At 38.6% G+C, this 24867-nt stretch overlaps 5 protein-coding genes across 6 annotated transcripts; 1 reads left to right on the top strand and 4 right to left on the bottom strand.

Moving 5' to 3' along the window:
• Positions 1-33: 33 nt before the first annotated feature.
• On the bottom strand, positions 34-1979 carry LOC110263271 (uncharacterized). 2 transcript variants are annotated; one of them, XM_021104345.2, is made up of 3 exons: positions 1837-1915; positions 624-1516; positions 34-543 (listed from the first exon to the last, which is right to left on the bottom strand). In XM_021104345.2, exons 2-3 carry the CDS (start codon positions 868-870, stop codon positions 344-346), a joined length of 447 nt encoding a protein of 148 aa, XP_020960004.1. In that variant the 5' UTR covers positions 871-1516; positions 1837-1915; the 3' UTR covers positions 34-343. The 2 variants fall into 2 exon arrangements, with proteins under 2 accessions (XP_020960004.1, XP_088347835.1); XM_088491709.1 differs by lacking the exon at positions 34-543 and having other exon boundaries at positions 889-1516; positions 1837-1979.
• Positions 1684-5348, bottom strand: LOC107646851 (ankyrin repeat-containing protein ITN1). Its single transcript, XM_088491708.1, has 3 exons — positions 4596-5348; positions 3252-3661; positions 1684-2833 (listed from the first exon to the last, which is right to left on the bottom strand). The coding sequence occupies exons 1-3, from the start codon at positions 5092-5094 to the stop codon at positions 2015-2017; spliced, it is 1728 nt and encodes a 575-aa protein (XP_088347834.1). The 5' UTR covers positions 5095-5348; the 3' UTR covers positions 1684-2014.
• A 2130-nt stretch (positions 5349-7478) lies between these two features.
• Positions 7479-8776, top strand: LOC148555043 (uncharacterized). Its single transcript, XM_088491710.1, has 2 exons — positions 7479-7680; positions 8000-8776. Exons 1-2 carry the CDS (start codon positions 7479-7481, stop codon positions 8350-8352), a joined length of 555 nt encoding a protein of 184 aa, XP_088347836.1. The 3' UTR covers positions 8353-8776.
• Positions 8777-13437: 4661 nt separating this feature from the next.
• On the bottom strand, positions 13438-13962 carry LOC107646853 (uncharacterized). Its single transcript, XM_016350999.1, has one exon. The coding sequence runs from the start codon at positions 13960-13962 to the stop codon at positions 13438-13440; it is 525 nt and encodes a 174-aa protein (XP_016206485.1).
• A 434-nt stretch (positions 13963-14396) lies between these two features.
• On the bottom strand, positions 14397-15216 carry LOC107646854 (uncharacterized). The gene is made up of 2 exons (XM_016351000.1): positions 14820-15216; positions 14397-14740 (listed from the first exon to the last, which is right to left on the bottom strand). The coding sequence occupies exons 1-2, from the start codon at positions 15214-15216 to the stop codon at positions 14397-14399; spliced, it is 741 nt and encodes a 246-aa protein (XP_016206486.1).
• Positions 15217-24867: the final 9651 nt, after the last annotated feature.

Here is a 24867-nt window from a genome sequence, read left to right as displayed (position 1 = left end):
TATTTTCGAATATAAATAATATTCAGTCAGACATTTTCTGAACCATGACCGAGAGCTACCATGGCAAAGTTTGGTAAGAATCCTCCCAACTATTGAAAATTTTGGCTATGGACTTCTACTTTGCCAACCAAGCCTTTCGATAACTGATGGTGTAGTTGAACCTTGACTGGACTTCCGCAATTATAGATTTGACTTTGATGGACGGGGTCAGTCTCAACCAATGGCCTTATAGCCTCAGCAACTGTGTCCGAGTCTAACATGGAATGATCATTTGAAATCGTTCTCATGGTGCACGTATGCCTACCGTTGTATTTCTTTATTTTCCAACAACCTTTTTTCCATATCAAACTGGCTTGGATAAGCCAGTCGTACCCACGCCCATACACGTCTTGCATTTTGCATAGAGCGTCTGTGGTTCGGACTCATAAACATTGTAGTCGACTCCTCTAGAAATAGTGTAACTTCTGATTGCTGCGATGACAGACTTTCTAGAACTAAACTCCATTCCGATCCTGAACTCTTCGACCTCAGGATCAGCAACACCTACAGAAAGCAGAAATCATCATTCATTGATCCATCCAAAATATAAATTAACAAAAACGCATTATTCACTCATCACGTACCTATGTTTGCATATTCCGGAAATTCCGGTGCACTCATGATGTCAAGATCTAAATTACGCATAAAAGATAGGACATTCATCGGTTGACTAACTGTGGGATGAACCACTACATTCTCCGTTGCTGCCTCGACTCCCACATCACCATCCTCGTCTATGCCGCTAGTTTCATAAGTGACTTCGAAGTCCTCTTCGCTGTTACTGTTCATTCCTTTGTACACTACAGCTCTATCAATTATTTTGAATCTCATCTGCCTCTACGTTTTAAAACTCAACATATGGCTCAATCTGTGGTTGTTGCATCTAAGTTTGCTGGTGAACATATTCTACATACTCTCTTCATCAACGATCAGCATGATATCAAACTGTATTAGACCACCAAAAACTATAACTGGATTCCGGTGCAATATACTGCTCACTCTCCTCAATATACCATTCTTCATGTTTTGACAGAGACCGTTCTGAAGCTTGATAAACGTCATGGTGCATGGAACCACAAATGAAAACGGATTCTGACACACAAACCTCACTCCCTCATGAATATTTCGTATAATCTCAACGTTGCGATACACTACCAAATTTGCGGTACCCTCTATTAAACTAGCAACACGCTCAAAGAACACTCTTCCTCGCAATGAAAATGGTATCAAGCTTTGCCTTATACAGGCGAAGCACTCAACACACCACCCATGTTGCATCACCAACCAACCAGCCTTTGCCACGCGTAACACGTCCCTCCCCCGTGCTGACTCAGCACGCCCCCCGTGTTGCAGTCTCATGCAACCAGATTTCGCCACATGGCATTCATACCCACCCACATGCTGATTGCAACATGTCCCCCCGCCTGATGAAAATGCCTTCTGACACTCCACCAATTTGTAAATACACACACTGCACCTATTTCCAATTAAAACACCAATAATAAACCCATAACCAATTTTTTAGCCCTCATACTAGATTACTGCTTTGTAAGGTATATATATTTATAATAAAATTACACCCCACCAGTTTGTTCAAAATATACATTTATTTGTTGGTTTATAAATTCCGACAACTTTAATGTCGGTGTCTAATATAACGCTTTACGTTTGTATTTGCAAAATCGTCCTAAATTTAACAAAGCAATCAGAACTGTTTTAACAAATACAATAATATACCATAAAGGGATAAAGGAAACCTGGTGTGAAATCAATCTTTTGAAAGAGAGATCAACTAACCAATTTGTCTCCCTTATGCCCTGTTGTGGAAACAAAAAGCAGCCGCCATTCACTTCCACAAAAGCCATCTCTCTTTTTCTCAGCTCGTGAAACCTTGGAAAAGCATTGTTATCCTTTTCAGTGTTTGTTAAATACAAAATCATGCTGTAGTTAGAATTTAAAGTTCAGGGTTCAGGAACTAGATGGCATAAATTGGATCCACTTCAGTTTCAGAATCTGAACACCGCCAAGAAGATGTTTTAATCCTTTTGAACTTCTTCCTTTCTCTTCGGAGACGTTTGGATTTCAGCACAAAGTAAGTCATGGTACCAAGAACGGCAACTGTTACAACAGTCCCTATGACTGTAATAAGGATTGCAGCCCACCTGCTGCGGCGACCAACAACTATATAAGACGCCGCCATGAATGAAACAGAGGTGCAAACTGAAGCCAACCACAGCATCTTATTGATAATTTCTGTAACTCTTCTTTCGGACTTTGTCTCCCCTCTAACAACCGTGATCTGAACCACCACAACAACCAGTGAAACAAAGAGCGAAATAGCATTGGATATGAAGAAGGCCTTGAAGGACGCAGTGTGCACCACCACGGCCTTGCCCGAATCATCATCACCACCAGGAACAGTGAAGATTGCTGCAAATGCAACCGTTGCAAACAGCGAGGCCACAACGGTTACTGAATTTGTGGCATTATGGATTCCGCTTTGGTGCAACTTCTGCAGCTCCTTCGCAATCCCGCTTACATTCCTGCTTGTTCTCCGGGCTTGTTCGAGCTGGCAGGAGACGTCCATTTTGATCTGTGTCATAGTTTTCCTCAGCTCGTCCCTTGGTTGCTTGAGGTCACTGGATTTACATGCACCAAAACGGACAAGGCAGTCTTTTATCTCCCAGGATTCTTCGGACACTGGAAGTCCTTCAGCAATGTCAAGAGCCGTTTTCTGGTCTCTTGATAGGGCATTCACATTGGTGTCAGGATGAAGTAACAGTTCATTCACTATCTGCATGATTTTATTTATCAAAATTTTTAAGCTAATAAGTGACTGTGTTGTACTTTTGTTTATATAGTAATACACAATTGAATGTATGTATAGTTAAGAATCTTAAGATACATATTCAAATTCATAATGTAGTTCAAAAAGATACATATTTAATCCACAAACCAAATACAAGAAACAGAGACTATAGGGAATGTTGACGATCCTTATGAGTTATAACCTTATGGTTTTACACTATTAACATCCTTCAAATTAAGTTTAAACAATGTGATTTGAATTGTCATATTTGTACATCTAAAAGTAAGTGTTTATTGACATCTAAATAAATCAAAAAATGAAAAGTAGGAGTTTGAGTATTAGAAGATTTTGGACTGGGAGGAAATTAGATGTTTAAAAAACATTTTTCACATGATATATATACCTCTACCCTTTTCTTCCTGGTGGCTATATGCAATGCATTGTTTCCAAACTTGTTAGGCAACATGACTATTGCAGGATCTGCATTAAGAATCATCTTCACCACTTCACAGCTAGTCCCCTTCACAGCCATGTGCAGAGCAGTTTGTCCTTTCTTATCGGTCCTCCGAGCGAGTTGCGGATCATGGGCCAGCAACAGTTTCACCACAGCAACGTGCCCTTGCCGACCAGATAAATGGAGTGCGTTCTTCCCATTGGACTTAGCTATCTCCAACAAGCTAGGATCTCTGTTAAGCAACAGCTCAACAACATCCGCTTGATCCTTCATAGCTGCAGTGACAAGAGGGGTTGCATTTGATTGGCCAAAGGTCTTGCTTAGCTCCGGATCATGGTCTAGAAGCACCTCTACAATGTCTGCAACAACAGTATTTAATTCAAAACTTGTATAGAATCTAAAAAACAAAATGAAAATTGACAATATAAAGAAATAGAGATATATGAATTTCTGAAAATACTCTTAGGAGTAATTTTGGAGTTGGTTAAATTTATTCACTTTCTTAACTTTATTTTTCTTTTCTAGCCATGCGGACTGTTTTTAGAAGTTATCAAATTTTTAAAAATAAATAAATATATATATATATATATATATATATATATATATATATATATATATATATATTTAACAAATGTTCGACTAAACCTTTTTCACTATAAACAATTTCCATCAATCGTTCAAATAATATTTCTCTGTAAAATGGGGTAAGTACATAGAACAAACACTGCATTATATCTTATCATGAATTGTCTTTCTTCTTTTTGGTTTACAACCGGGGTATCGAGAACGATAACTAATCTTTCTCTAACTTGTAGGCACATCAATGGAAGAAACAACTTATACAAAGTTTTGAAGTTTTTCCATGCAACCCTTTCCACTTAACCACACTCCTACTCGGTGTATTTATGCTTGAATTCCTTTTGATAGCAATATTCTTGCTTGTTCCTCTTTCTCTCATTTTATACATGGAAAAATAAATAAATAAATAAAAATGTATACTTGTACATATATATTTACACAAACTAATCTGACTTGCCTACACTTCTGGATAGGATGTGGCCATAGGGGCGCATATTACCATGCAGGTCCCACAGCCAATCCAATAGCTAGGAGAGCAGAATACAAATTAGGGAAAAAAAAAAAAAACTAGATAAGCATAAATACAGTTCCTTCCGTCTCAAGTAAACGTTCAGTTATATAATTAGAAACATGAATTAAGAAAATGATTAGAAAGCTATTAATATAGATAAATAGAACAAAACTGAACAAAATTACGCAGCGAAATTCACATACCTTTATGACCTTGTTTAGCGGCAATGTGCAAGGGAGAGAAGCCGGCACGGTTCTTGAACGAAAGGGCCTCTTTGGTGGTGTGAGGGAGAAGCTCTTTAACGACATCCAGGTGTCCCTTATCGGCGGCCGTGAACAGCGGCGTCTCTCCCAATTCGTTGACTTCGTTGACGATCGCGGACCTAATCTCCACCACCTCAGCATCAAACTCAGCTCCGCTTAGGGTTCCCGTCATCTGATCATCGATCTCGGCAAGGATTCGTCGAACGGCAGTAACATCGCCGCGCTGGGCAGCGAGGTGGAGCTCGGTGTCATTGTGCCGGCCGGTGACCTGCCTAACATACTTCTTCCTCGGATCGAAGCGCGAGCCGGAGGCGGAGACGACGAGGGACTTGCCGGAGTTGGAGAAGACGAGGGAGTTGCTGGAGTTGGAGACAAAGAGGGTTTCCCTCGGGACGGAAGAGGCAGGGGTGGTGGGCTCGGAGTAGGGGTAGCGGTCCATGGCGGTGGCGGTGGCGGCGGCCGCATGCAATGTGGATGGAGGCTACGTTTACGGTGGTGGTGGTGCTGGGGCCGTGGGGTTCGGGTGTAGCCCCATTCGAGAATCGTCCACAACGCAACGCCACAACGCGTGACGGTGATTCGCACCATAAGAGGAAACTCGCTTTCCGAGGGTTCCTGTTGGTTCTGTTTACTTCACCTACGCAAATCTCGTTCCTCATAACCTCTTCTGTTGTGTTTTATCCCATAGAAGATAACTAACCTTTTTTTGTTTATCAATTATAATAATAATTATTATTATTATTGGATTTTTTTCCGTCATAAATTTTTAAAGATAATTAGGTTTAATTATTATGTAGGTCCTATAGTTTCACCGACAATTAGATCTCTCTATATATATTTTTTTAATTGGATCTCTGTACTTTAATTTTTTTTTTCAATTAAGTCCTTGTCGTCAGTATAACGTTTAACATAACAGAATATTCTTGGTAAAAAAAGAATATTCCTCTCATTTAGCTGGAGTGGCTAGCTGAACTAATATGAATTTTTTCCAAATACCAAAAGCACCCCTCACATTTCATCCCAAAGGAAAAAGAAAACCCTAAGTTACTCTCATCTCCTGTGTCTCCTGCGTCGGTCCATCGGCGGTGTCCGTGTCTGGCATCAACTGCAAACGGACGCTTGGAGGTGTGCTGTCCGTCGCGTCCTTCCCTCTGTGCCGGTCTGCTCTGCGTTGTTCTGTTCGGAGGTCTTTCTGCTGCTTGTCCGTCCGCCGTCCCTCGCGGTGAAGACCCTCGCTTGGCGTCGCTTCATCGCACCGTGCCGAGCCTCATAGCGCCTGGCCTCCCGTCCCCGCGTTGTACCTCTGCTCCATCTCCCTGCACTCAAACTGTCTGCAAACAGGTAACAAAAAAATGCCTCTTTTTTTTCAGTTTTAAAATTTGATGTTTATGCTAATTTTATTTTTTTTAATTATGGAACTAGTTGATTATGTATTTGTTGAATTGATTTCTGGATTGTTTTGATTTAATGGTTTATTTAGGATTTACAATATCAATATTTATGTATAGGGATTGTTTTGATTTAATGGTTTATAATAGTTTAGTTTTGTTTCTCTGAACAACCTTAATTGATTTGGAGCGTTACTCTCAAGTTTGCAAATTGCTCTGAAAGATGCATAATTCGATGGTTCTTTTTTCATATTTTGGGTTATGGAATTAAGCAAGATAGGAAGATGTATCGCAAGATTTGAGCTAGGGATTTATGTTATGATAGTTTCCATATTCAAATAATAAATTATGTTGATGGTTTCACAATCATTGCCTTGCTTCTTTTCCATGTTCTGGATGTATGCTGAATTGGGATGATGAAAATAATATATAAAAGAAAAACAAGCATAGGCTTAAGGTGCATTAATAGGTCAGAGCATGGGGAATCTTGCGCACAGCAATTTTTAAAAATATGGCATTGGATGATGAATTTTGTTTATTCTTGAATGTTGATTATTATTGTTGTGATGATGCTGCTTTAAATATATTCTGTTTCTGTTTTTATTAATGTAGTGATGGGGGACTCAAATTTTACCATAGACATACATCACGGTGGCAAGTTTCATGATATAGGAAATAGGCTAGAATATTTGGGAGGAAGGGTGTTGGAAGATATGCATTTTGAGTTCGATGAATGGAGTTTGCAAGAAATAGTTAGTGAGTTGCAGAAGTTAGGGTACAAAGGGTATGCTAGGATCTGGTACTGTGAACCAAGCTGTCAATTGAGCTCGGGTCTCAGAGAGTTGATGAGTGATGGAGATGCCATGAGAATGGGTAGGTTATTAGTGTCGCAGACTGTTAAGCATTGCTTGGTGTATGTTGTTGATGGCTGCAGGGAAGGTAATGGTGTTGAGATATTTTCGAATGATAAGGATTATGTGCCAACTGAAGCTAAGTACAGTGGCAGTGGTTTCGTAGAAGTAGAAGTTGAAGGTGAATCAGAGGCGTCTAGTGAGGAGGATAGATTTGATGATAGTGCTGATGATGGAGATCACGATGATCATTTTGGGTTTGATATTGAAGATGGAAATGATGGTGGATTTGCAAATGCTTTTAGGGGGTTTGATGGCCCGTTAAATGAACATGACAATGCTCAAGCTGCTGGTGTTGATGCTGCTGTTAAGGATGATGTTGAAGTTGGAAAAATTTCTGAGGGTTATGAAACCGAAGATATTGATAGCTTTGAGGGAGATCCGGATGATATGATTAAGAAGAGAAGATATCCTAAATACAATGAGGCTGAGATGAGTAGGGAATATGAGTTTAAGGTGGGGTTGGAGTTCAAGTCACTTGGTCAGTTTATGGTAAGTTAGTTTCTCCAATCAACGGAGAAAATATGTGGCCGAAAGTTGAGTGTGATACCATCATACCTCCCATCTTTAGAGTGAAGCCAGGAAGACCACGGATGGTGAGGATCAGAGAACCTGATGAGAACCGTTCTCAGACAAAGCTTAGGAGGACGGGTACATCTGTTACATGTAGCAACTGTGGACAATATGGACATAATAGAAGGCATTGTCCCAATCCAATTGTGTCAAGTATTTTGCAAATTTGAATATACAAACTGCTGTTTTATTGTTTTCTTTTCAAAATTATAGGGTGTTTGATGTGTTTAGTGGATTAGGTTGTGATAGCATAAAATATGTTGCGTGAAAATAGATTATAAATTATGCTGTATTACAAATTATTGTTTTATCATTGTAGATTGCAAACAAATTATGCTTCCTTATAAATAGATTATAACAGGATTATAAATTGATTATGCTGTGTTATAAATAAATTATAAATGGATTATAAATTGATTGAAAAAGAGTTGAATATTCATGTTGCAACTGGTTGTGTTTTACCTAATTTCAGAGCCTGATGTTGCTACTGCCGCCAACAGAGAAGATATGGCTGGTGCTGACACTGTGGCTACTGCTGCGGCTGCTGTTGACTCTGATCCTGCTGCCGACAATAGATCCGGTGTGAATATCCATAGATCTGAGAGAATAAGGCAAACAGGGGTAGGTAGGGGCAGAGGAAGGGGCAGGGGAAGGGGTAGAGCTGCATCTTCACAACCACTCCCCACCACACCTGCAGCTTCACAACAGTTACCCACCACACCTGCTGTTGCTGCCTCTACTCAACCACCTCCCATACTTGCAACTTCAGTTTCTCAGGCTCCAACCATAGCCACCGGTGCAGTGGCTCCAACCATAGCCACCTAACAACAAGCCTTACCTCTTGAAGGGCCAGCCTCCCAGCCTCCCCTAGCTGTGGCAAGTGCAAATTCTCAGCAACTACCTAGAGCATCTTCTCAACCTTTACCCAAGACAAAGGTGTTTGGTGTGAGGAGAAGTGGGCGGCTAAAGTTAGGAGTGAGAAAGTAAAAAGGGGCACCTACTCTACATATATACCTAAGTGAAGACTGAAGTATGATTAAATTTATAGTTAGGGTTGTTGGGGTTGCTATTATATAGTATATTTTGTTTTCAATTGTGTCTCTGTGGCCACTGTTTATTATGTGGATAGGACCACTATTTTGATATTTTGGAATTAGGTTGGACCACTTTTAATTGTTGCACTTCTTGGACCTTTATTTTGGACTAGGTATGTGGCATATTATATGACCACTTATGCTGTGATATTTTGTGTAAGTAAGGGGTACAGGAACACTTATTTAATGAAAATATATGTGGCATATTATCTGGCCACTTTTTTCTGCAAGTTGTTGTCAATTATGAAACTTTAAATATTCACATTGATAAACTTTCTTCCCAACTATCATTTTATTGTTATACACACACAAAATACATCAAAATGCAAAATTCATTCAAACTAAACATAATTAGCTTTAACTGGATTGAAGCCATAGAACCTCTTACATAGAATTTCATAGCACAGATAACTCTAAAATCTTGCAAACCACATTCCAATTATTAAGACTAGCAAAAACATAAATAGCATATATTGCATTTTACATTGAATTTTTATATTGTCATCCAATCTCCCAACTTGTTCTTGGAGAATATTGAACTCATCACATAATCTACCCACACAAGCATCTATTTCTCTGGCTTCAAAAATTAATCTCTCCATCCCCACGTTTAGTCTCTCTATCTTTCTTTCTTGTGCATCCAATTTCCATATTTCACCCTCCAACTTAGCAGAATTTTGTGTTCCAACAACTCCAACAGCAGCAGCAGACACGTTACTTCCTGCACCAACTTTATCAACCCACTCAAAAAATTTGCATCTTCTGTTAGGGCAAGAAATAAATCTTCTATTAGGTTTTTTTGTTGTTCCTGAAATTTGAAGACTCAGAGTGTCACCACAAAAACAGTAAACCCGCCTTTCCTTTTTCTTTGGCCACCCATTCTTTACACCGTCATCAACCTCAATCCACTCAAAATCATCAATCCACTAAAAAAAGTTGCATTTTGGTATCTTTCCACAAGTAACATACCTCCTACCATGGTCAGAAATGGCTGAGGAACGGCGGATGATTACTGCCTCTCCACATAAACACACGTGTCTTCTTTCCTTCGGGTTGGAGCTCCTAGAAACACAGCTTCTCGAAGAGAGAATGAATGAGGTTCCTTGACTTTGAGCCATAAATTTGGGGAAGATGAAAATTGAAAATGAAAAACGGAGAAGAAGAGAAACCTCAGATAACTCAGACACAGATCTGTTTATAGGGAGAAGAAAGGGGTAAATAAGTCATTTCACAACTGACTAATGTTTTTTTTTTAACGTTAAACGTTAACAGGGACTTAATTGAAAAAAAATTAAGGTACAGGGACCCAATTGAAAAGAAAAAAAGTATAGGGACCTAATTGAAAATTCGTTGAAACTATAGGGACCTGCAGAGTAATTAAACCAAATAATTATTTTCCGAAAACCCAATTTTGATCTTTATTTACAGGAATGTCTATTTTTTTTTTTTTTGGTAATTAGAGTAAGTTTGCCGTACCCTCAGCGAACTCCATATTTTTTATGGAGTTCACCGTACCCCCGGCGAACTCCACGTAAAGTTCGGCGTATTATAAATTCGAAGTGGGATCATTGTCTTCTGTCCTTTTCTTTCCAAATTTTCTCCCAATTTTTATTCTCTTGGAACTTTCTGTATTCCGGCATTCGAGAGATTCGTTATTCACAGCATTAGCAGTTTGAGGTTAGTAATTAAAATGTTAGTTTGAGTTATTTTTCTCAGATTAGTTAGAGTTACCTATTATTTCTTAGTTAGTAGTTGCATGCTAGTTATGGTTAGAGTGACTGCTTACTTATTTCATGTTATTCGGTGGTTGTTGATTGTTTTTAACATGTGAATTAGTATAAGCTGCTAGTGTATTTCGTAGTTAGTTTAGTAAGAAAAATTGGTTTACATTGTTAGTCAAATCTGAATAAAATTAAGGTAGAATGTGGGATTAAGTAAGTAATAGGGTAGGGTTGCCTAGGGTTTTACTGAAAGTGAGGTAGATAAGTAGTATTTATCAAATACGTTTACTTACAAATCCCGTTATTGTGAAACAAATGCTGATAAGTACATGTTATTTTGTTTAAATTCGTTGTGGTTAGATGGAGCAGCAGTTATTGGGATATGAGGGGACCCTGTACAAATTAGATTAGGCTGAGCACATTGCTGGCAGACTTGATCAAGTGGTATGATGATATCCTTGTCGTTTATCTGTCTTTAATTATCAAACAGTGAATTTGTGCTATTTAGAGTTGACGCTATTTTTTTGTTTTGTTTTTAATATTATCTTTCCTTTTGGTAGGCGCATCGGATCTTGCGCACTAGGCAAAATTTGATGACGAGGCCACCGGAGGCGATTAGGCCATATCTCAGATGATCCGGGTTTGAGTATGTGGCCTACATGGTTGAGTTTGAGCATGACTGGCCACTCGTCTCGGCATTGTTATAGAGGTGGAGGCCTGAGTCCCACACCTTTCATTTAGCATGCGGGGAGATGACCATCATGCAACAGGATGTGGCATATCAGCTGGGACTCAGGATCGATGGTGATCCTATGAGCGGGTGCATAGGTAGTTGGGAATAGCACCACCAGGGACGGACCATTGACGACTTTTGTCAGCAGTTACTGGGTGTTGTGCCTGGTGCAGAGGACCGACAGTCACAAACAAAGTGGACTGTCAAGCTGACTTGGTTCCTGAACACTGTCTGCGGAGAGCTGGAGCAGGACGCCACTGAGGAGAGCCTATTGAGGTACACGAAAGACTACATTATGCAGCTGATAGGGGGTATTCTATTCCCAGATGCATCTGACTTTCGGGTGCATATCAGGTGGGTCTCCCTGCTGGAGGACCTCGATGCATGTGAGGTTGTCGTGGGGATTGGCTGTATTGGCTTGGATGTACCGCCAGATGTGTCGCGCCACGGAGCATGGTGCGCGCAACCTGGGTGGTCGCATTAGTCTGCTATTGTCATGGGCCTACCACTGTATTCCCCTGCTACGTCCGTATGGATTTGATATCCGTCGGTTTTCGCTTGTTGAGAGGTATAATTTTTTTATTTTCTGCAATAGTCCTTTGTTTATTTAATAAATTAAGTGTTTAATATAATATAACTGAGTTGTGATGTTACCTCTATCGCAGAATTGTAGGTGGGTTCAGTACAGACCGGACAACGCCAGAGGTGAGGGGCGCCTTAGGCATTACAGGCGTGTCCTGAACGGCTTTGGCATGTTCACCGTAAGTCATAAATATTTATGCATACCCAGTTCAATTTATGTTATGTTTTTTGCATATGAAAATTCAATAATAACACTAACTTGTGTCTTGAAAACAGGTTGAGTGGACACTGTATGCAGACCCGCAGTTGGAGGGTCTAGTTCCACATGTGATTGCTGAGGCTGACCACACGGTGGCTGTTGTCTGCCCGCTGCTCTGCTTTGCCATTATTGAGTGGCATCATGTGGACCAAGCCGTGTGGCAGTTCGGTGGCCTGCAGCACATTCCGACCAGGCCATTAGACATCGATAGCCTACATGGTATGGATGGTCAATTCGGACGTAGTGAGTGGTTCCCGCACTTGCTGGGGGGATGGCATGATTTATGGGATCATCGGGCCAACCATCGTCTGCATATCCATAATCATATAGACCTGCGTCCTTCACTACCGTATATGACTTGGTACATTCAGTGGGTACACACGGAGTTGTTTAGTCAGGGTGACCAACACCTAGTGCCGGCGGGAGTAGTGCCGGAGGACCTGCCTCTGCACCATCCACTTGCTCTAGAGTTACATCAGCCTAAGGATGGTCACCTCCCAGAGCTGCGACTTCCTGCTGGAAGAGGGAGAGGTAGGGGACGAGGGAGAGCAAGAGGCAGAGGTAGACGTGGTGGAGGCGGAGGGAGGGAGCAGGGAGACGAGCTTCACAGGGACAGGGACCCAGTCAACCCCCAAGTGGTGGGCCAGAGGTAGTTGGTGGGATGAGGCTGGTGGCCAGATTGTTGGGACTCTGTCGGGACCCTTGCCCGGAGGATACCTGTCCCTCCGACCCCTTGGGTCACATCACTTTGATGCCGGTTCTAGCCACCAGGCTGAGGGACTATAGGTTAGGACTAGCCAGCAGGAGCAGCGGGCAGTGCATGGGGATATCGGTACCCTGTTCCATTTGCCATTCAACCCTAGTGATCTCGGACAGCATACGGACTACCAGCCCATATTGGACACGCAGGACTTGCTTGATGTGACGATGCTGGTCCCTGACTGGATGAAGGGGTTAATGTAGGGTGGTGATGGCGGGTTGGCGGATATCGAGACACATCCACAGCAGGCATAACCATTCTCGCAGATGCACACATTTCCTCTTCAGTCAGCCTACTAGCCACAACATGTTGATAATCCCTCTAGTGGGTCGTCCTCCACTGCAGACTACGCCGCACTGAGAGAGCATCTTATCACTCATCAACCGGACCCTGATCCTCAGCTTGGTCGAGCTCAGCGTGATATTCGACCACCTACCTGTGGCATAGGTGGGTGTCTGGACCAGAGGCCTCACAGACGGCGTCCTCCGCGTGGAGGTAGGGGACGGAGGGGCTAGTAGATATTTGTATGGTTCTTTATCGATAATGTATCTATAGAATTTTGTTGAACATATATATTATAAATAGTTATCCAGGTTTAGGTGTTTCTTGAACATATATGATATATATTTATCCATGTTTTTGGTATCACTGCATTAGAATTTAACAACCAAATATGTTTAATTTCATTAACATTTATAGCAATGAAAGTTACACGAAAGTCAAATTACAATCGTAACAGTTATACAAACCCACCCCACTTACTAACGTCGGCTAGACGATGCACCTGCACCGTCAACAGTGGGACACGTCTTCCGCGTGTCACCAGGTTGACGACACAAGCTGCACCTCTTCTCCCTGGTATGCTCGACATCATCCATGTTATTCCGGATTCTTGAGTTGACTGGTCGACCTTTCTTCACTCTCATCATCATAGGATTGGGCTGAATGCGCCCTTCATAGGATGGCCAATCATCCTCATGTCCAATCGGACGAAACTCTAACCTATATACGTTGAAGACGGACTCCATGCGATACACTAGATGCACAAACCCCCTCCAATCAATTCTTGCATGGGAGCATGCTGCAAGGATGTGACGACATCGAAGATGAAGCGCCTGGAAATACCCACAGTCACACTTGCCTTCGTCGAGCAGAACCTGGTAGTTTTGTTGTCTGGACCCAGGGACTACCGCTAACTCTTCAACTGTGTAGCTAGTTCGCGAACGGTCAAACTGGTAAACATTCATGGTGTTGATGTGCTTCGAGTTAAACTCGATGGCCTTCATTAGTGTCTACAAGAACTCGGCGCCGACTTGGAGTTAGGCAAGGGCCTCGGAACCCTTCCTGTCAAAAAGTTCTCCTAACCGGAAATAAGTTGACTTAACCAGAGCCGTGATTGGCAAATTCCGAGAACTTTTCATCACTGCCTTTATGCACTCGGAGATATTCGTCGTCATGTGCCCGAATCTACGACCCTCATCCGCATACTGCGCCCACTGCGATCGTGGCATCTCCTCTAGCCACTTTGTGATCGCCTCATTCTCACCCCTCAGATGCCCCAAATAATGAATGAACTCCCGTTGCGACTTCGAATACACTGCATTAATCAGAACCTTCTTCAAGTCCTTGTTCTTGATGTGAGTCATGAAATTGGAAGCAATGTGTCTCGTACAAAATTCCCGGAACGCATGGGGTGGCTTCCATAAACTATCATCGGCATTCAGTGAGCATCAATTGATTTGTGCCTGTCTGAAATCACTAAGACACCGGGTTGTGGAGTCACATGATAACGCAGATAGGAGAGAAAGAACGACCATGCCTCCTTTGTCTCACCCTTGACCACGGCAAACGCAATAGGCAAAATGTTTGCGTTGCCATCCTGAGCTATGGCCACAAGCAGCGTGCCACCATATTTACCATATAAGTGTGTTCCATCAATGAAAATTAGTGGCTTGCAATGCTTGAAAGCCTCGATGCATGGTGGAAACGTCCAAAACACCCAATGAAACATGACGGCATCGGCAGCACCAGGCCAAGGCTGAGTGACAAGTTGCACCCAAGTACCTACAAACATATCATCAATAAGCATATCGTACACCGTTCTTGTCTTATTAACATATAACAACAACGAATAAATCCTTACCAGGCAAGTAAATTTGCATGGCGAACAACCAACGAGGAAGCTCGTTATAGGACTCCTCCCAATCCCCATATATGCTAGCAATCACTCTCTGCTTTGCAAGCCAAACCTTCCTGTAAGACGCCTTGTAACCGAAATGTTTCTCTACACTTCCTTGCAGAACCCTGATACTTATTGTTGGATCTGCTTTTACCATTGTGAAAATGTGTTGCGCAATCACCTTCGAATCCAACTGATGATAGTCTTGCTCCATCGAAGTTTGCATGCTCTGTGAGGACCTATGTATCTCCTCACAACCCGGTCCGAACTGGACACACTGTGCATTATACCTCCACTGGTCACTGTTTACTATTTTGTACTCCACAGCCCTCTTGATGCTGTACGTCTTAATAGTCAACATGACTTCTTGTTCTGAAAATGTTGTCCAACCTCGAACTCATTTCTTGGATCATCTTCAAGGCCTCCCTGGGTAAAGGACCAATCGGACATCATTGCCTCGAGATTCAACCTAGAGAAGTGGTCCAGGCGATCATACGATTGCGAAATAACGGGCCGTGTGATGACAAGTCATCTTAGCCTATTTTAACTAGTCTTTTTCTTTTGTTTTCATTAGAATTATGCACTTTCTTGAGCTACAAGCAAGCCAATTAGGTAGATTTTCATGTTTCCTTTGATTTAATCAACCATGTATGAATTCATGCTATTTCATGAGGTTTTATACTATAATTGTCACATATTATGAAAGAATGAATATCACATGATTTTAAGCATAGCTTTGATGTGTTTGGTTGATTAATGATAGGTGAAGAAAGCTTGGAGAAAGGTTGAAGCAAGAAGGAATAGCTAGGAGTAAAGAGAAGACAATGGAATAAGTGAAATTGAACCAGGAAGCAAAAAGCTGGACCTAAAGTTAGCCTCAAACTTTTGCACAAACTTTTGGGTGAAAAGTTAGCCCCAACGTTAGCCCCTAACTTTTGGGCTAACGTTGGAACTTGAAAATCACTCCCTGGGTACCAAAAGTTTGCGCCAACGTTAGCCCCTAACTTTGAGGCTAACGTTGGCACATGAAAATCACCCCTGGGCACCAAAAGTTTGCGCCAACGTTAGCCCCTAACTTTGAGGCTAACGTTGGCATGAGAAAAACACTCCCTGGGCACCAAAAGTTTGCGCCAACGTTAGCCCCTAACTTTGAGGCTAAAGTTGGCACATGAAAACTACAAGGGGAGGAGCAAAAGTTTGCGCCAACGTTAGCCTCTAACTTTTGGGCTAACGTTGGCGCCACAAGTGCACCAAGGAAGGCCAACGTTGGTGCAAAAGTTAGACCCCTAACTTTTGCACCAACGTGAGTATCAGCAAGTTATGTTGGCTGATATGAAAAGTTGGACCAAAAGTTAGACCCTAACTTTTGCTCCAACTTTTGGTCCAACTTTTGCAAAACTCTAACCCGGTTCAATTGGTTCACTTTGGTTCTTCTCCAAACTTCAAGAGCAATCAACCAAGGCCTCTTTCAACCCAATTCCACCAAGAGCAAATGCCCAACTCAAGGCTTGAAGATCATTTGAAGAAAGTGTATAAATAGGATAGAATTCAAGTTCTTCAGGGAGCTTTTCCTTTGAATTTTCATAATAGTTTTCGGAGAGCTTTGGATATTGAGTGATCTTTAATTTCTTAGTCTTGGGGAAGGAGAATTCACTTCTCTTCCTCTTAGTTTTATTGCTTTAAATTTCATTTACAATTGTCTTGGATCTTGGGTTGGAAAATTGAAGAAATTCTGTTTCAATCTCATCCTTGATTCTCTTTGCTTTATTCACTGCTTAATTGAATTTAATTTCTGTTAATTGTTCTTCATCTATTTTCCTTGCAATTTATAATTCCCTTGCAATTGTTCTTGTTGGATCTAGGAAGGCATTGAGATCTAGACTTGGTTTTCTAGTCTCTGGGTCCTGAGATCTAATTTCCCAATTTTACATTCTCTGTTACTGTTTTCCATGTTCATTTACTTTTCTGCTCTGAGATCCAATTTGATCCCACTCCTCTTCTACTTCTCTGCTTGATGCAATTTACTTTTCCTTGTTTAAATTTTGCAAATCCAATCCCCAATCCCCTTTACATTTCAAGCCATTTATATTTCTTGCACTTTAAGATTCTGCAATTTACATTTCTTGCAATCTAAGTTTCTGCAATTTATGTTTCTTGTACTTTAAGATTCAGCAATTTAATTCTTGTTCTCTTTAATTTCATGCCAATCACCCGTTCCCTTTACTTTCCTTGCAATTTAAATTCTGCAAATCACCAATCAATCAACCAAATCTTGATTCGCTTGACTAAATCAACCACTAAACTAAAATTGCTCAATCCTTCAATCCCTGTGGGATCGACCTCACTCCCGTGAGTTTTTATTACTTGATGCGACCCGGTGCACTTGCCGGTTAGATTTGTGTGTTTTGGAAGAAATTTATTTTTCCACCAAAATACTCATCACCGTGTTAGGGCAATTTGTGTGTCACCATAAAAATTCATCTCTTCTTCATCGTCACCATCATCAGAAATTTCGGCTGGTTCTTCTTCGGCATCGTCTCCATCATTGGGGTTAGCTTCATACTGATCCATCATCGGATCCCTCACAGCGGAACCATTGTGTCTTTCAATGCCGTCACCCAACTCAGCATTATCCACTTCAACATTAGACCCTTCTTGACTACCTTCAAGAGCCATATTCAGATCCACCATTGTCCACCTGATATTTTGTCTTACAGGCCCACTTAACGGACTTTTGTCGACAGTATCCGCAGACGATCCTCGGCCACCCAAATCGACGAGGAACACAGCTAACTCCAATAGATGAATATTTACCCAACGGTTGTGCCAAGACCATATAAGACGTATGTCTTCATCATCGCGCAGACGATACCTAATTCAAAATAACATAACATTTTCATCACAAGCGTTTTCACACAAATATATGAACAGCATAAACAACAGAGTTTTGACATACCTTTTATAAATTAAGGTACCATCTACTTCGGTTGGATATTTGTAGTAGATTTTCTTCACCTTCTTTGTCTCTTTCATCCCACGGAAATTAATACCAGATTTTTTAATGGCTCTAAACAATTGATTTCTGCTGTCAGATATGTAAATATTGGTTGGTTTGATCTAAAACGATAGAACCTTCTTCATCATACACCATTTCTGCATCGTAATGAATGTATAACAGTGGATTTCTCGCCATTGTAAAGAAAATGAGATATTCAACAACCAAAATGATTGTCGAGAACAAATTTCGGTGCTCAACTTCGTTGTGTTAGGGTCATTTTATAGGAAAACTTTACATAGAGTTCGTCGAGGATGGGGGGTACGGCGAACTCCATAAAAAATATGGAGTTCGCTGGGGGATACGACGAACTTGCCCTAATTAGCAAAAATAAAATAGACATTCTTGTAAATAAAGATCAAAACTGGGTTTTTGGAAAATAATTATTTTTAATAATTTATAACCGAAAAAAATCCTATTATTATTATTATTATTATTATTATTATTATTATTATTATTTAAAAAATTTTACCAAATATAAATATTTCATCATAAATTTTTAAATAATAAAAATTTAATTAAAAATTTAATAAAATTATAACAAAACAATTAGATCTTCTTTACATAACATTATTGTTTAATCAGTGTTGAGCTCAAAATAAATAAATAAATAAAATGTGATTCAATCTTTATAATTTTTTTAGTTAACAATTTATTAATATTTATGTTTTAAATATTTTTTTCCCTCTTGTCTTTTATTTGACCTTTTGAAATATCTATTTGCCGATAAGAATATAATATTATTATTTAAACTACGAATTTATTATTCTCACTTTTACGTAAAAATAACATTCATTGCATTGAGGCTTTATCACAGATTCACAGTTGTCTTTGAGTTAATTATTTATTTTTTGTAAACGATTTTATCTTATTCTGTCATACTACTAAGAAAGATTGTCAAAGTTTCATTAGAATCCTAAAGGTTTATAAGAAAGTAAGTGGATAAATGGTAAACTTGAATAATTTTTTTGTCTTCTTTAGCAAGAATATCTTAGAACCTATCCGAAACCATTTCTCAAATACTTTTCTAGTGCCTCATGTGAAGAATCAGAATAAGTATGTGGGGTTACTAGCAATAATTCAAAAATTTAAAAGAGCTACTTTCAGCTACATAAAAAATAAGATGAATAACAAATTGCAGTAATAGAAGATAACTCTTCTCTCAATCTCGGAGAACGAAGTTCATATCAAAGTTATTAGAGATGCTACTAGATGAAATACAAAGAGTCAGTGTAATTTTGGTAAAGTCAAAAAAGGTCAAAAAGGATAATGCATTGGATTAGCTAGCAGATTATATGTAGACTGAATGAGCAAAAGGGTTTTAATTTTAAGGATTTAAAAGCCTTCAATCTTGTCATGCTAGCAAAGTAAAGTTAGATACTTTTAACTCGTCTTCACTCTCTAATTTACAAGATGCTGAATAGTAAATATTTTAAGACTACTATTTTCCTAAATGTTGAGGTGGGAACCAAACCCTCTTAAGGTTGGGAGAGCATTTAAGGAAGAAAGATTTCGGAGAAAGAGATTTTATGGAAGGTCGGGGAGGCAATCTGATCAGAATTAAAGATGATTTTTGGATACAAGAATTCGTGGCTATTATCCAATACCTTATTCCTAATATAGATTATATTCCAACATGGGTCTCTAAATTTTTTCCTAATGGTGAATGAAATCAACAACTAATCATCGACATTTTTAATCCAGCAGTAGCAGAAGCAATTTTACATACAAATATCCAGAGAGATGAGGATAGTTACATGGACAATGGAACAAAATGGAAAGTATTCTATTGCATATGGTTACAGAATCTCTTTCCAATTCAATCATCCTCCTCTGGAGTTTTTTCTGGAGCAGTGCCAAGTAAAAGTACTCTGGTCTAGTATCTAAAATTTGAGGAACCAACCCAAAATAAGAAATTTTTTGTGGAAACTAATGCATAACGCTCTACCTATGAAAAAGAAAATCAACTTCACGAAAAATGCGTCCAGATTGCCCCGGTGTGGTGCAAAGAATGAAACAGTTTACCATTATATTTTGTCTTGTCTAGACTATATGGAAGCTTGGAGGTTGATTGGACTGCCCACTCCATCATCAAACATTAAATCTTGGTGATGCTGGGTTGAAGTTCTCGATAAGACGAGAAGGAGCAAAGATGGTGGAGACCAAATGGAGCTGATGACCAATCTCATGTGGCTGAACTAGAAGGCTCAAAATTATTTCATTTTCGATGGATGCCAAAAACCCTTTCTTCTAGCATTGAAAAAGCCCGAAGGTTGCTAATTTCCCCCAACTTAGAGAATTATATTCTAAAATGAGTGTTAGATTTCTTGTGGTGGATTTTTTTCATTTTTGTCCTTATTGCATTTAGTTCTATTGGACCAACATTTTCATTAATGAAATAACTACCTTCAATAAAAAATATATTAACCAACATAAAATATTTACAAATAGAATCCCGTTTTTTATTTCTGAAAAATCAATAATTAAAAGTTTGCCCCTCTATTTTTGCTTTTTGCACATTATATCTATTGTTTGAATCACAATTTCAAAGAGATGAGACATTTGCCTCTCTTAGAGTTCTTGCCATATTCTCGTCCCATCCCCATAGCTATTACCGCGACTGTTGCCACCGCCGCTTGCACTCAACACCGTCACCACTCCTTCTACCATCGCCACACTACACTTTCTGAGCCCTATACGTTGTGCTTTGTTTCTGCCCTTGCAAACTACATAGATTTCATTTTTTAATTGCTTTTTTCTATGTTTTCTTTTGTGAATTTGGATGTTTTTCTACTATCTTTGCACCATAATTTTTATTTTATTTTATACTTTTGTCCCTTTTTTTTTTCTTTTTCAAAACAAAATTGCTATATGTTGTTGAAGATATCTTAATACATTTTGTGAGACATAAGCTTGAAGGATACATCATGTAAAGTTGTCTATTTTTATCAATTCAAAGTTAAATATTATTTTCTGTAAGATTGTTAGGCCTATGTCATGGGAAGGATTAATTGATCAAACATGTCCCATGAGAATTGAAAATCTTTATCTCTTCTAGCAAAAAAGTATCTTAATTAATTTTGGATTCTTTTCGTAGCATTTTTATTTTAGTTATACACAATAAATATACTTCATGTCATCCTAATGTGTAGAAATATTCACTATTAAAAAAAAAACAAGTTGTAGTTGTGAGCTCGGAGAATAGACATTGTTCAGCATTGCTAATTCATTATTTTTTTATTAAAAATTGACTACTTTGTTAGAACTGCTTATATCTGAGGTATACTTTAAATTTTCTTAGTCATGCTGTTGTAGACTTACAGTTTTAATTTTTCATCTCCATTTTTTAGGTACGTTTGTTAATTACAGTCCATTAATGTTTGTGTGTGATAGGAAAAAGATTTGAAATGGAATCTCTGGGCTTATACGACTTTTTTTGTGTTTTTCAAATTTATATCGACTAGGTTCGTGATACAATCACATGCATTTCTCTGGTTGGAAACGGTCGCCTGATACAGGTTTTATAGTTTTGGAGAAAATCTATGAAAGATGCAAATAACAAGTGAGAATAGAATCGCATCTCCAATTTGAAGTCTTCAAAATAAATGGTGATTTTTGAGTTTTTGATCCCGATCATTTTAATCACTGATGCTAGATTTGGACTTTAATTTTATATAAATATCCACCATCAAGCTAGTATAATCCAATAATCTATTCAACTATATCTGCTATCATGTATCAATTGATCTCCAGTAACTGCCAATCCCTTTTAAGTTTTAATTATCTTGTTCGTGTTCTGGTTATATATGCTATCTATTAAGTGGATGCCTCATACCTAAAAGATCACATTTTTTATATTCATTGTTAGCATGTTATTTAACTATCAAGAGGTATCATATTTTGTTGGGCTGTGAACTATGATATGAATGATAAAAAATATAATTTAGAGTTTCATTTATGGATTGACCTTTCTCTAGGTGGAGTTGAGTTTTTATCTCCCTTCTCTAGATAAGTTGAAGGGGGTTAACTCATTAACCTTTTTCCTAGTCCTTATAGCATTATCCTTGGAAAAAAATTATATATTCATGAAATTTCATTCATGTGTTTTTTTTAAGTTGTTATTGTACTAGCATGTGGTCAAGATTTATGCTTTACTTAAGAAGAATGAATATTCTCATAAAAATTTTCGTATGGCTATCTTCTTTTTCTTTTGTATGTAATTTTAAACTTGGAACTTTTTTTTTAGTAGTTGATATGACAGGAGGACTTGAAGTCATTGTTTCCATGAGGAGAAGATTAGCTTCTGGATCCAACATTCTGACTAATCCTGGTGGAGGTGATAGAGTTTCTTCATCAGCCATAATGAGCAACCTTCCTCCTCCTCCAAAGTTTGATAAGGGTTTCGAAATCCATAACTTGAATGAAAATCCCATACCAACACTCCAAAGAAGAAGAAGCATAAAACCAAAGTAAAAGTCAATTTTGAACCAAGTGGAGTCCCTCATTCGATTTTCTTTGGTTGTTTTTTAGAGAAAGAGTTTCAATCTCCTGATTTTATTGATGAATATCTAATAATTGAAGACACGAAGTCGAGACTAGCTAAAATGCCTCTCAAAGATATCTTGCCCTGAGTTCAGATGATGCTACTTCGCTTAGCCACCTATATCAGAGATGTTGAGAAAGAAATTTCAAACTTTCACTCTGAGTATGTGACAAAAGAAAAAGTGCTCAAGATCGCAACAATTCAAATTCAGAGTCTTAATGCCTCTTTAACCTCTTTGCAAAAAGAAAATACTACACTTCAAGAAAAAGTGAAGTCTTTGGAAGAAACAAAGAAGATTTCTAACACGAAAGTCAAGAATTTGAACAAACAAGTTGTTGAGTTGATAAAGGAGATCGAATCCCTTAACAAATCAGTCAGGCATGCTGAACAAGCTGCTGTAGATAGGTTATTCAATGCTGAGCATAACATGCAGTTAATCGCTCCCGACTTGAACCTGTCATCACTTAGTGCATTTGTAAACTCCAGAAAATTAATAAATAATTAACCAATAAATTAATTATTATGTAAAAAAATTAAAAAAATTAAATTTGATAATTTAGAAGAGTAAAAATAATTAAAATATAAATTTTAATACTAATTTTAAAGATTAAAATTAATAAATAATTAATCAATAAATTAATTATTATTTAAAAAAATTAGAAAATTAAATTTGATAATTTAGAAGAGTAGAAATAATTAAAATATGAATTTTAACACTAATTGTAAAGATTTTGTCCCAAAATTGGATCAACGGCGGACTGAACCGATTAGACCGGGTCTAAAACGGGTCCAAGGCCCAACATATATAACATGCAACTCAGCCATTTTCTCCCAAATCACCAAGAACACGCTGAGCTTTGGGGTGAGGGGAGAAAGAAAAACCTAAACCCTTGCTCAAATTTCAATCTCATGTATCTTTCAATCTAGAGCTCTGATTGACAAGCCGTCAGCAGCCACGCGTTCGTCTCGGAATTCTCTTCAAATCTATGAGAACAAAGTGGTAAGAAATTTACAATTTCTCACCCAGCCTTTCTCCCTTCAAATTTAAAAATTTTAGGTTCATGGATTTTGAGATTTTGTGATTTAACGATGTTAGGTGTGCTTTAATGGTGAGCAATTACTGAGTTTTGCTTCGATTACCCATGAGAATGATAAGAAACCCTTGAACCCTTGTGAATTATTAAAATTTGGTAAACCCTATGTTGATTATAGTGAAATTGAATGGATTATATTGATTATGCGTCGGATTAAAGTGGAATTTGGCAAATTGGTGTGCTTGGATTCAAGCTCTGGTGGATGGAGCTCTTTGAAATTGATTTGGAGTCTTGGAAGCTTAAAATTTGTGGCATTTTGAGCTTAGGGAGGAATAAGTCAAGGTATGATTTAAGTTTCTTGTAGTTAATGTTTAATGTCACGTGAAATCTTAGGTTAGAGGACTATAAGGTATGAATGAATTAAATGATATATGTATGGCATATGATTTGTTTATGAAGGATAGATGAGTTGGTATGTGTTAAATTATGATTGTGATCAGTTGTTATGTATTAATTTATAATTGTGATCAGTATATAAGCTTGTTGTAATGGATTATGATGTTCATGAGTATAAGATAATAATGATTTGTTGATGTGTTAAAAGTTGACGGTGAGTTTGGAAAATTGAATTGAATGGATTGGGTGAATTATGTATGTTGGCATGTCATGGTATGAAAAATAGTGTATGAACATGTTTAAGAACCTTGGAGTTATTTTATTTTGAAAGAAAATTGGATCCGTGAAGTTTACAACATTCAAAGAATGGATTAAAAACGATTTTTAACGGAAAAGTTATGCGCATTTGAAGTTGGGTGTGTAAAATAGAATTCTTTAAATTTAACAGTTTTTTTTGAGAAAAGTGATGTATGCGTACGTGAGAATATTCTTTGTTTTATACACTCGCATACGCATGAGGTGGATGCGTACGTGACTTTTCCAAATTTTACAATCATGCGTATGCATGAGGCATGCGTACGCATGAAAAGCCAAGTTTTAAAGGTACACGTGCGCGACGATGTTCACGCGTACATGAGGCACCTCCTCTGTTATGAATACCTGCATATGCAGGAGGTGCTTGCATATGCAAGTTTGTCATAATTACACCCGTGCGTACACATAGGGTGGCATGCGTATGCATGACCACCTTATTTTGGAAAAATGGTATTTTTGAGTTTTAAACGTATACATTAGCTTTCCAAACCTCTTTAACACTCGTTTAGGGTCCATTAGCAAGCTTTTGGGTTTTAAAACAAGGGTGAATAAGTTAAATGAGTTAAGAGAATATTGAGAAGGATTTGTGGAATGATAATTAACAAATGAGATATTGATAATGCTGAGTAAGGAGTAATTGATAAAGATAATGATAACAATAATGAAATG

Source organism: Arachis ipaensis, chromosome B6, assembly GCF_059453495.1.
Source record: "Arachis ipaensis isolate K30076 ecotype BB chromosome B6, ASM5945349v1, whole genome shotgun sequence".
NCBI lineage: Eukaryota > Viridiplantae > Streptophyta > Magnoliopsida > Fabales > Fabaceae > Arachis > Arachis ipaensis.
This window is presented reverse-complemented; position numbering and strand designations above follow the sequence as displayed.